This window comes from Musca autumnalis, unplaced genomic scaffold (assembly GCF_047663935.1).
Source record: "Musca autumnalis isolate F117 unplaced genomic scaffold, ASM4766393v1 scaffold_3, whole genome shotgun sequence".
Taxonomy (NCBI): Eukaryota; Metazoa; Arthropoda; class Insecta; order Diptera; family Muscidae; genus Musca; species Musca autumnalis.
In genome coordinates this window covers 190,462,888-190,475,889 of record NW_027411866.1, presented here as the reverse complement: position 1 = coordinate 190,475,889, position 13,002 = coordinate 190,462,888, and the positions used below count along the sequence as shown (strand labels likewise).

The following is a 13,002-nucleotide window of genomic DNA, read 5'->3' as shown; positions in this document are numbered from 1 at the left end:
ATTACTTGTTTCTAATACTCACCTCAAAATGATTTAAATCCACCACATGCGGTTTTCCTTCCTCTTCCAAATAGCTGCCCTTGTACAAGTACTTCCTTCCACCAATTGAACACTGTTGTAGAATCATTTCATTTTTGGTCAATGTGCCGGTTTTGTCCGAAAATAATATATTAATTTGACCCAATTCTTCATTCAAATTCGTAGTGTTAACCATACAGGGTTCATCAATCGTATCGTCGTACAGTTGTACATCCCATCGTATAAACTGACCAGCCATCACGCGATACAGTTCAATGGTAACATACATTGAGATGGGTATTAAATATTTAAATAACACCAAAAATGAGACATAATCTTGAAAGAATTGCTTCAAATTATACACATCAATGGGAAATCCTAAATATGCTATACTGGACGCCACTGACAATTCAATTTCACTCTTCAAAAAGTACAATAGAGTTACAATCACCACCATCAAGATTACAATGAAAACCAGAAAACGATTCAAATAAATTTCACTGGATGCAAATTTATTGCGTGTAAGTCTTGAATTCAATTGTAGTTTTGTACACATTCCCGTATAGATGGCACAACCAATAACCCATTCGGTATTTTTCAATCTTGAGCCACGTAACAAAATGTTCTCCGATGTTAGTGGTAAAGAGCCATTGGGTAATATAATTTTACCATTGAAACTGTACAAATCTGTTTGGGGTTTTTCACATTCTATTATCCCAAAGTTGTTTATATTTTCAAAATCTACTATTGGCAGCTCTTTGGGAACGAGTAAAGTTTTCAGATTTGATTCACCATCCAAATTGGCAGTTGTTACAAAACATTTGCCTCGGGGATCTGAAGAACACAGAAGTACCAGATCACAGGGCACATCACAGTCACGTTCTATGAACAACAAATCTCCTGGTCCCACATATTGTGACTGGATTTGTTTCTTTACACCTTTGGTAATTATGGTCACTGTAAAAAAGGAAGTCTTGTTTAAAATCTGTTTGCTTCTTCGGAGTACTGAAGAATTTCTTACCTTTTGTAGAATTCACCTTATTATCCGATTTGTGACGAAGAAAGTCTTCATAGGCTTGTTTCACCGCTGTCACAATTATTACGAAAAGCAAAGGCACTAATGCAGTCATAGGTGATACTGGGCTATCTGTAAATGGAAACAAAAACAACAGTATTTAATTAAAAAACAATCGAATCTCTAAAAAAGTAATATATTTAATATAATATATTTTATCTATATATATAAAAGAGCTTAGTGATGAGTGAGTGAGTGACTGACTGACATATCATCGCCCAGACGAAACCGCTGAAGCTAGAATCTTGAAATTTTGGGTGTGGGTTGCTGTTGGTGTGTAGGGGTGAGATAAGGCTGGGTTTTTGGAAATTCGACCTAGAAGGGTACGAAAAGTACTAAAAGGTACTAAATGTGGTACCCTTTGTATTAGGCTAAGGGGAAGAGTTAGAATTCTGAAATTTTGAATGAAGGTAACTGATTGAGAGGTAGAAAGATGTACCAAAGGGTTTTTGAAAATTCGACCTCTAAGTGTTTGAAAAGTACTAAAATTTACAAAATTTTGTACCAATTGTATATTTTGAACGGATATAGCTAAAATCATGGAATTTGGTAGGGAAATCAAGGTTGGAAAGTGGTGCTTCTAAAAGGAGATAGTTTGGAAAATCATACTTATGTGTACGAAAAGTACTAAATTGTACTAAATTTGGTACTATGGGGATTTGGGTGAACGTATAGAGCTGGAATCTCGAAATTTGGAATTGAGATTACTGGTGGAGTATAGGATTGAGGTAGTTTTGGAAATTCGTACGTATTGGAACGAAAAGTACTAAATGGTACTAAATTTAGTACAATTTGGATTTGGGTGAACGGATAGAGTTGGAAACCTGAAATTTGGAATTAAGATTACTGTTAAAGTATTGGATTGAGATATGAGGGTAGTTTTGTAAATTCCTACTTATGTGTAAGAAAAGTACTAAATTGGGTACAATAGGGATTTGGGTGAACGGATAGACCTGGAATCCTGAAATTTGGAATTGAGATTACTGTTGGAGTGTACGATTGGGGAAGTTTGAAAAGTCGTACATATGTGTATGAAAAGTACTAAATGGTACTAAATTTAGTACAATGGGGATTTGGGTAAACGGATAAAGCTGGAATCCTGAAATGTGAAATTAAGATTTCTGTTGGAGTGTAGGATTGAAGTAGTTGTGGAAAATCGTACTTATGGGAACGAACAGTTATAAATGGTACTAAATTTGGTACAATGGGGAATTGGGTGAACGGATAGAGCTGCAATCCCGAAATTTGGAATTGAGATTGCGGTTGGAGTCTAGGATTAAGGTATTTTTGGAAATTACTTATGGATATGAAAAGTACTAAATGGTACTAAATTTGGTACAACTTGGATTTGGGTGAATTAATAGAACTGGAATCCCGAAATTTGGAATTACGATTACAGTCGAAGAGTAGGATTCAGGTAGTTTTGAAAAATCGTACTTATGGGTACGAAAAGTACTACATTTGGTACAATTTGGATTTAGGTAAACGGATAGCGGTGGAATCCTGCAATTTGAAATTATGATTATTGTAGCCCTGTTGCATTGAGGAAGTTTTAAAAATTCGTACTTATGGGTGCGAAAGTTCTAAATTGTTCTAAATTTGGTACAATTTGGATTTGGTTTAACGAATAGAGCTGGAATCCTGAAATTTGAAATTAAGATTACTGTTAAAGAGAAGGATTGAGGTAGTTTTTTGAAGTAGTTAGTATTTGAAAATCAAACTAAAGTGGTACGTACAGTACTAAAATAAAAATAAATATTGATTAAAATTAGTATTAGTGCAACAAAATTTACCGTGTTTGCAATTTCCATATTATATATTGTTTTTTTATACCCTTTCCGCATACGAAGTTGCGGGCACTTTGCTAGTATTTAATATTTTATATATTATATTTTGTATTTTATATTTTATACTAGCAGACCCCGGTCCGCGTTGCTGGCCCGTCGTAATGAGTTTTAATGACAACTATTTATGGACTTTATGCTTGACAAATTCAAAAATAGGTATTTTCTACCTATCTTCTTCGGTCCATTGTCAAACCGAGGAGGATTTAAAATTTATCAACAGATTTTGTCTGTAACCCTTCTTTTCTCTTACGGACTTTGTCGAATTTTTTCGCCCATTGATGCTGTTTATGGTTTATTATCGTCCATGTCCCCTATAAAAGCTAAAAAAGATGGTTAAGTCGAACTCTCCCGCTTATTGAGACTTATATGTTTTAGTTTTTCATGGCTGATGGACCGTTGAACCTCACCATTTAAGGAATGGTGGCGCAACCACCATTGTCTCGAAAATTAATTTGCATACCGATGCACTCTTAAGTTTAGCAAATATAGCGATTATAAAACAATAGGCCCCCGAAATTCATCTACAAATATATAGCATTGGACCACGGGACATTCCTGAATATTTTCTGAAAATTGCATGAAATTAGGTTCAGTAGTTTTGGAAAAATAATGTATTGGGAAGAGTGGGAAGAGTGGGCGATGTCATCAGTTTTCAAGATGTAACATATTTAGAAATACCCGAATATATACCTAGGGTACACACAACCTCCCAAAATGTATGCTGAAACCGATATAATCATAAATTTAAGCGTTTAAAAGAAAGGCGTAGGCGAAGGTAGCCCTCCTACTCCGAAATTCATAAAATATACATAACAATGGCAAACATTGAGCTTTTGCTGCAAATTTGATGGACATCGGTTCAGTAGTATTGGAGATATGTATAACATATTCAAAAAACCCGACCACGCCGGGTCTTTAGACCCCAAAGAAGTACCTAGATTTTAAATTAATCCGTAAATGTTTAAACCGATATATCCGTAATTTTAGCAAATATAGCGTTGTTATTTTAAATCGCATAGGGGAGGTACCCCACCGGTCTGGAATTCAATAAAATATGTAGCCTATTTTCGGGGGCCATCCCTGTACAAATTGAAAAAAGTGGGCGTGGTTAAATTTTCTCTCCATAAAACCTAAGTTGGGTTATGATGGCATTTGATTTTTATTCATAGAGATATAACGTTTTTTTTTAATATGGCAAAAGGAAGTACCCCGCCACCTTCGAAATTTAAGAAGATATGCATCCTATTTTCACCGGTGGCCATCCCTGTACGTTCCCCGAAAATTTGGTATTATTGTAATAATTGTAAATATAGCGTTTTTTTAAGAAATGGGGTACAGGGGAAGTACCCCGCCCCTTCCGAAATTCAACAAGTTATGAGTCTATATTCACCAGGGCCATCGCTGTACATTTCCTGACAATTTCAAGAAAATCAGTTCAGTAGTTTTTGTAGAAAAGATTAAAATTGAAAATTGAAAAAGTGGGCGTGGTCAAATTTTCTTTGCATAAAAACCCAAGTTCGGTTATGGGGAACATTTCACAAAAAGAATTATCCAAATCGGCCCAGCATTTCTCAACTGATGCCATTACCAACCAACGACATTTGATTTTAAATGGTTTTATTTAGCTCACCCCGTTTGTTTTATTATTTATTCTTGGGTCAAATTTAGTAATTCAAATTTGACCCTCTTCCTGTCAACCGATTAATCTGAAATTTTGTATACACTTTGGATTTTGGTGACAATACAATTATGTTTATTCATTATCATTATAAATTCAAGATGGCCGCCGCTACAAACTGGCGGATAACGTAGGTTTTAACAATCCCACCAATATGGGTATCAAATAAAAGGGCTTGACAAGAAGAATACAGTGCACTATACAAGCTCAATATTTAAGATGGGCGCAACCACTAAATGGCGTATAATTAAGATTTAAATTTAGATATTGAATCTGTAATTTAGGTATCTGATTAATCCAGCCTGAATCCACCACCCAAGTCAAGATTTTTTATCGTGTTGAGGACTGTGTGGCGTTAGGGTGGCTAAAAATGATACGTCGTTAGCGGTACACCACCCAAGTTAAGGTGAAAGGTTAAAACGCACCGAGAACTGTATGGCATTATGGTGGATAAAAATGATATGTCGTTAGCGTTTTCCCCTCAAGACTCAGGCGCATCTTGTTGTACATAGCCTTGCCCCTTTATTGGACCTCTGGGGGGGTCGACCGTTTAAATGTCCATTACTCGTGGGAACAAAATGGTAAAAAAAAATATAAAAAATACAAACACAAATAAAACAGAAACTGCAACACAACGTAAACGAAGGCTTCAAAAATCGAAAGAAAAGTATAAAGCAAAACGAGCTAAAGAAAGTGAAGGTGATAGAAATAGTCGATTACAGAAACGGCGGGAACAATTAGCGTCAAAAACACCTGAGCAATATGAGGCCAGGTTAAAAAAGCAACGTCAGCGATATAAACAAATGACGGCGTCAGAAACGCCTGATGAATATGAAGCCAGGTTAACAAAGCAACGTGAGCGATACACACAGATGATAGCGTCAGAAACACCTGAAGAATATGAAGCCAGGTTAACAAAACAACGGGAGCGATACACACAGATGTGTGTTGCCTCATGGGATTCTACAATACATAAAATGCAGGGCAGCACTGTGGATCACGCAGTCGTATACTTAGGTGCGAAACTGTTTGAAGAAGGTCAAGCCTACGTGGCTCTTAGTAGAGTAAGATCTTTGCAGGGACTACGTATGGAGGAGTGGGACTGCAATAAACTAACGGACAAGAAACCTTGCAATAATGAAGCACTTAATGATTTAAACAGAATGCGAAATAAAAACTAAAAACTAGAAAATAAAAATAGGCAAAAAAACTTTTTAAGTTAAACGGTTTTATGTTAAACATACATTGCAATGTTTAAGATAAATGTACTAAAAACAAAAAAATAATAAAATAGATACAGTCAGATAGATACAACAGATAATTCCCACGAATTATAAACATATGCATAGACTAGACTAAAATAAAACCATGGGACACGTCAATTGTCTACAAATTATCGACTTAATGTGCGATAGAAGAATCGTTTAATTCGTCGTTAGGCAGTTGGCCCGCAGACGGTGAGGAAATTACTTACTATTTTCTTGCTCATGGAAATTCCAATAGTTATACACTCCAAGTAAATAAAAGAGATGTTTCAACTAGTTCATCGTTGGACATTCACACTGCTGGCTGGCGAGGAATCGTTTCACTGCTCGTAGTTTGTCTTTAATCGACAAAGTACTACTCGCTCACCACTATGAAACCCTAAAACTCGCTTATAATCGAGTTTGCTAGCTTGTTTCCACATTCTAGCCCTACTTATCACACGTCCATCGTTGTCGGTTGAACAACTGCCTAATTATGGTGTAACATTACAAAACAAACATTTTAATCAACGATTGTAGACAATTGACGTGCCCCACGGTTTTATTTTAGTCTAGTCTATGCATATGTTTATAATTCCCACTATTTTATTATTTTTTTGTTTTTAGTACATTTATCTTAAACATTGCAATGTATGTTTAACATAAAACCGTTTAACTTAAAAAGTTTTTTTACCTATTTTTTTATTTATATAGATTTAGCATTTTTAAAGAAATAGGGTATAGGGGAAGTACCCTGCCCCTTCCGAAAGTCAACAAATTATGTAGCCTATTTTCACCGGGGGACAATTTCAGGAAAATCAGTTCAGTAGTTTTTGTAGAAAAGACTAAAATTAAAAATTGGCCGTAAAAGTGGGTGTGGTCAAATTTTCTTTGAATTATCCAAATCGGTCCAGCCTTTTTCAACTGATACCATTAACAACGTACGACATTTGATTTTTATACCCTACACCACTATGTGGGGAGGGTATTATAAGTTGGTTTTGGCCAAAAAGTTTGTAACGCATCGAAATAATGGACGTACATATATATATACCAAAATGAATGTCTCAACGAGCCAAGTCGATCTGGCTATATGTGCCCGTCCGTCCGTCTGTCCATCTAAAACTTGTAATCACGCTACAGGTCGCAATTTAAATCCGATCGTCACCAAATTTTGGGTGTTGATGAAAGACCCAAAGGGGAAGAAGCCTATTGATTTTGGTGCTGGTCGGATAATATTCAGGGGTCGGAATGGGCAAAAAACGTATTTGGAGAAAAAGTCAACATTTTATTTCAAAGCGAATATCTCCGCTTCTATATGGGGTATATCAAAAGCAAAACCTGCTAATGAAAGTAGAAAATATCTACCTTTGCAACGATGTAACGTTGTTGTAACAGTGTTTTATTATTATGTTTGTATGTTCGTTCTCCTGTTCAATCTGGCTCTGGGTCTATCTCCAGTTCCAGGAAAGTGGCTACTACAATGGGATGTAATCACAGATCCACTGGAGTTAGATGAGTATTTTTATTTTTTTAGTACCGTGCGGGCCCATGCCGCATACTGGGCAGATGTCTTGCACGGTGCGATCAATTCCCGCCCAATAGGAATTTAGGCAACTGCAATATCCCGAGCGTAATTGAGCGAAAACTACTATGGTTTGTCGTGGCAGCTGACGCTCTTCAGCTGCGATAGATGGGGGATGTACTCCGATGACTGCATTCACACAATTATTGCTTATGGCCTTGGCAACTGTGTCCGTGTGAATGCTGTTCAATCCTGCCTAATATGCCTGTTGATATAGAGGTTTCTCATATATTGCTGGACCTCCGTCTCTAGAGCATGATATGTCTGGGGTATCGGTGGCCAGCAGATGGTAATTGGGATGGCTCTCACGGTAACACCCGAGCAATTACTGCAACGATTGCATCTCATTATGTTGCCGTACTGGAAGAATCTTTGCCTCCTCATGTAGATGGTCCACTGTAGATTTGAGGAGGCACCCTGTTGTTGTTCTCAGGTCGACGTTCTGACAAATTTGAATCTTATCCCACTGCGTGTCACATAAATTCGGGGACCAAACTGGCGCCGCATAGATTACCACAGACCGATCTATCGCTTTATACGTGGTCAACAAGTTTTCTTGATCTGCACCACAAGTGCTGCCGGCTAGGGACTTGAGAACCTTGGTCTCACATTTCAGTTTATCGCAGATAGCTGTGACATGCGCGGACGACGTGAAAGTGGTGTCGAATGTGACCACTAGAATTTTGGGGCAGTTCGTGTTCGGAATTCTGCTACCATCGACCCTGATATTCAAATCTCTTCTATACTGCGTCGTCCATGTGGTGTACAGAGTGGCCGTCGATTTAGTGGCGGATATCTGCATATTCCTCGCGTGGAAAAAGGTGGTAAGATCGGTTAAATAGAAGTTCAGTCTCTCACATATGTCATCAGGGTAGGTACCTGACTACTGGATCGTACAATCAGCCGCATACGTTACGATCTCAATGCCGTCTGGAGGGGGCGGAATACAGGAAAGATAGAGGTTAAACAGTTCCGGAGATATCAGCCCTCCTTTGGGAACTCCCTGTTTCGCTCTACGGGGCTTGGATTTCTTGTTCCTGAATTCCACATACGACTGGCGACCAAACATATAGTTGATTATTCAACGTTTCAGACTTGGCCGTAGGGTTGTCTGCTCGATGTCCTCGAATAGCGTGGAGTGCTTGACAGTATCAAAGGCTTTTGATAAGTCGAGCGCCACCATCACTGTTCTATCAGACGGCCGCTCCTGGTTGAGTCCTCGACAAAAATGTGTGGAGATGGCGTACAGCGCCGTTGTCGTGCTGTGGTGCTTACGGAATCCATGCTGATGATCGGCAACTTGATAGCTATTTCTAATGCTGGGGAGGCCTTAGTCCTCAATGGTCTTCGCTACTGGTGACAAAAGCGTAATCGGCTGTACGATTCACCTTTGCTGACATCCTTGCCTGGCTTCAGTAACGGGACCACCCTGCCCATTTCCAGACTTCGGGAACAATAAGGTTGGCTAGCGACAGGTTGAGAACTTTAGTGAGATACTCCACTCCCGGCTCTTCCAGCTGTTTCAACATTACCATGGAAATTCCGTCAGGGCCCAACGCTTTGGATGATTTAGCGTTCCTGATGGCATTCGCAACATCATCCATTGTAAACTGTGGTGGTTCATCCTCGGCAGGAAGAGATCTAATGCAACGTAACACTCTTCTCTTCGCCCTGTCACTCTCGGGGTGTTTGACAAACTGTCGATTGAAGTAACTTGTTCACCTCTTCGGGTCAGTCAACGTAACGTCGCCAAACGTGGCTGAGGTCCTGTCATCCCTCCTTCCGGGGTTCGAGAGTGACTTAACCGTTGCCCACGATTTACTTATACCGGGTCCAATGTTGCAACTCTTCAGATGATTTAACCACTTGTTCCGCTTATGTTCGCCGACTAGCCTGTAAACTTCCAGTGTCAGCTCCCTGACTCTGGGGTCGTCGGGGTTGGTTCGACGAAGCTCATCACGCTCACTTCGCCTCTGCTGGGAAATTTGGTCTTACTTCGGGTATTCGACCAGCAGGTATATGGCGAGTGGCTGCAGCATTGATGATGTCTCGGAACGTCCTTTCCGCTAACCTAACATCAGAAGGATTGGCCAATTCTCTGAAGCGGTGATTGGTGAACTCTCTGAAACTCGGCCAATCAGCTTTTCCATGATTGACGAATGTGCGGCTTTCAGAGGTGATGAAATCGGGTGCTGTGCTGATGGAGACAATTATGGGGAGATGGTCTGATCCAAGGGAAATGACGGGTTGCCAGGTGACGTCATTTGTCAGACCAGGTGACACGATGGTTATGTCTGGCGAACTGTGACACGCTCCTCTAATTCTGGTAGGGGCGTCCTCATTGACCGTGCAAAACGTAGAGCTATCAATCTGCTCAGCCAGCGCTATACCCCTCTGGTCGTTTCCGAGGGCCGAATGCCACATCTCATGATGCGCATTAAAGTCCCCCAGGACCAGATGATTTTGACCTTCCAAAAGCGGGCTAATGTCAGGCTTATAATCTGAGATACAGCTATTTCTTGGCGGGATGTATACGTTCAGCAACTCTATCTCGGCAGTTCCACACCTGACTGCTACCCCCATACATTCCATGTACGGGTCGTTAGAGACAGGCTCAAGCGAGATAGGTCTGTAATGAACAGACTGGTGCAAAAGGAAAGCTAATCCCCTACCTCCACATCTGGTAACCATGACAACGTACTGAGCAGTGGTCGTTCAGCATGGTTTCCTGCACCACCGCGACCGTGATCTTCTTGCGATTCATAAATTCCACTATTTCATCGATCTTACCACGGAGTCCATTGCAATTAAATTGCAAAAGGGTGCATTTTCCGGGATTGGAACAAAAACGGCTGGTGTTAAATGCTGCGCGTGCGGCTGCTGTTGGGGGGACTGCGGGGGTGTTTCGTAATCCGACGACGAAGGAGTTTCGTAATCACTGGGAGCTGTGTTCGTGCAGCATGCAGCAACATAGTCCCTATCGTAGTCCCTCGCGTGGACGAGTCCAGAGCAACCCCTTAAATGCACCCGCTCCTGACATATATAGCATCTCACCGAAGATTGGATATGGGTGAAGATGCGGATGTGACAAACCGAGAACAAATATATTGGTCCTGGGTTTTCCTCCGTCCCGGCACGAACCAAAAGAATCCGGAGCAGACATTCCGGGATATGCCATCGCTGATGTTGTGTGGTCCCGGTTCAATCCGGTACAGAGAACCCGCTGCCATGGGTAAAGTAGGTTGTCGCAGGTGGTCCAACAACGAAGATATCGCAATATCCGCTAATAGAACCAAACTTTTCATTTTTGCGATTTTAATAATAATAACGAATATCACAGCTTTGGTTGGGGACCTTCCAAAAACAAAGTCTGACTATGAAAGTAGAAAATCTCATCTTTACAATGATGCAAAATAGGTTGGCGTAGGTGGCCAAATAACGGAAATATCGCAATAGTCGGTCATGCATCCCTTTTCCATTTTTTGTGCAATAAGACTACAGGTCGGAATTTCGATCGGATCCTCACGAAATGTTGGGGGTTGATAGGGTGGCGTACATCCCACTTTTCCATTTTTTTATTTGAGTTGTACTGACAATGCCTTAAATGCGTTTCAACAAAATCGGCCTCTATTAATGAAGATATTCGGAGCAAAGGCGCTAAGCTATCCCAGTTTTAATATTTTGAATTTTACCCGTCAAAAGCTTATGCACAGGGGTAGTGGTGTAGGGTATCACATAGTCGGCCCTGACCCGACTATAGCCTTGGCTCACTTGTTATTTATAAAGAAGATGTAAATATAGCATTCTTAAAGAAATAGGATATAGGGGAAGTAACCCGGACCTTCGAAATTCAATAAAATTTGTAGCCAATTTTAAGCGGTGGCCATCCCTTTACATTGCCTGACAATTTTAGAAAAATCAGTTCAGTAGTTTTTGTAGAATAGATAAAAATTGAGAATTGAAAAAAGTGGGCGTGGTAAAATTGGCTTTGCATAAAAACCTAAGTCGGGTTATGGCGAACATTTCACTAAAAGAATTATCCAAATCGGTCCAGTCGTTTTGAACTGATGGCATTACCAACGAACGAGATTTGATTTTTATTTATAAAGATGTTGTATTGTTTATATTGTTTGCTATGGCTTTCCTAGGGCTTTATTTTATAAGGCATGTAAGTTTTAATTGATTTCAAAACTTATTTACCATTTCCTGAAATGTATCTAAACGTATTTTACTTTATCTATGTTAGTATTTTCAAAATAGTGGTCAATTTTCACTTACCAATCAAAAACGAAGCAATGGTCATAACGAGAAAATAAACATTTGCTATGCGTCGAAATTGTTCCAACATATTTAATGGTAAAAATGTGAGCAAAGTATATTTATTAGTTTTGATGTGATTTGGTTTCTCACGATGATTTTTCTTCTGGTCTCCATCGTTACCACCAATTGGTATTTTCAACGTTTCCTCAATAACACTGACACGGGCACCCTATAACATGGGAGCATTATATAAAATGTTTGCAATAAATTAATTATAAAATTTTTAACAAGGAGTTGGTTGACTAAGTAAAATGCATTTTATTCTTTATTTATAACACTAAAGGATCGAATTCCAAATTTTTATGTGAGGGATTATAAGAGTTGGTGTTCGCACAGCTCTACTCGTTTTACTTTTCTTTCCGTTATTATTATTTTTTCTTTATATTTTCTATTTGGGATGGTTTACCATTTCTATAATTTATTGGAAACTTTATAGAATTTCAAAAACTGAAATTCTGAATTAGGTTGCTTATGTTCTTAAATATATCCGCTTGACACAATAACAATTTGCTACCGACACCACCCTTCAACTTCTTAATCCAAAATACTACTAATTAATTCATACATCTCATAATTAGCAATATTTCATTGGGTCAAAAATAAACTTCTTTATCAGGGTTCATATCAATTGATTTTGTTGATTGGAGGCCCATAATGTCCAAATGTTAAATAATTGTAAAAATTCATAGATAAATATACATACATACCTATTTAGATTTGCAGGGGGTGATAATAGCAATTATGTACCTTGATAAGTGATGACGTCTTGAATGGGCTATTGTTAGTCCACATACTTACATATATATGTCCACCAACATTCGAACTGACAAAAGAAACCTCGAAATTGGGAAGTTGCATTCACAAGAGATATGTGCAGCATAGAGCATTCACTCAACATGTCACAGAACTAATTTCGGCTGAAGAATAAATAATATGGTAGATGGGGTTGTTAGGATGTCAAAAGGAACACATACTCCATAAAAAAAGACTGAAAACTTATAGAATTTTTGTCCACAGTAAGGCTGCTCTCGACAGAGCTATACGTTCAACCCATTGACCCGTGTCTGAATAAGGAATACTTGCAATAACTATTCGAATCACTAGGGGTATAGTGTCATAGATGGTTTTCAAGCCATGTCTGAACAAGGAATACTTTCAATAATCATACGACACACTATACCCCAAAACGCCCATGCCATAGACACAATGGGTCAAATTTTACTTTTACCTTTGAA

The 13,002-nt window shown here is 39.0% G+C and overlaps 1 protein-coding gene across 1 annotated transcript in view; it reads right to left on the bottom strand.

The window, feature by feature from the left end:
• The window catches only part of LOC141398385 (phospholipid-transporting ATPase IF-like), a 45,530-nt gene that overhangs the window by 23,728 nt on the left and 8,800 nt on the right, over positions 1 to 13,002 (bottom strand). Inside the window, exons 2-4 of the mRNA XM_073975670.1 lie at positions 11,726 to 11,936; positions 1,040 to 1,165; positions 23 to 975 (exon numbers count right to left, since the gene is read on the bottom strand). Of these exons, the coding sequence (XP_073831771.1) occupies positions 23 to 975; positions 1,040 to 1,165; positions 11,726 to 11,936 (1,290 nt within the window). The remainder of the gene's footprint in view (positions 1 to 22; positions 976 to 1,039; positions 1,166 to 11,725; positions 11,937 to 13,002) is intronic.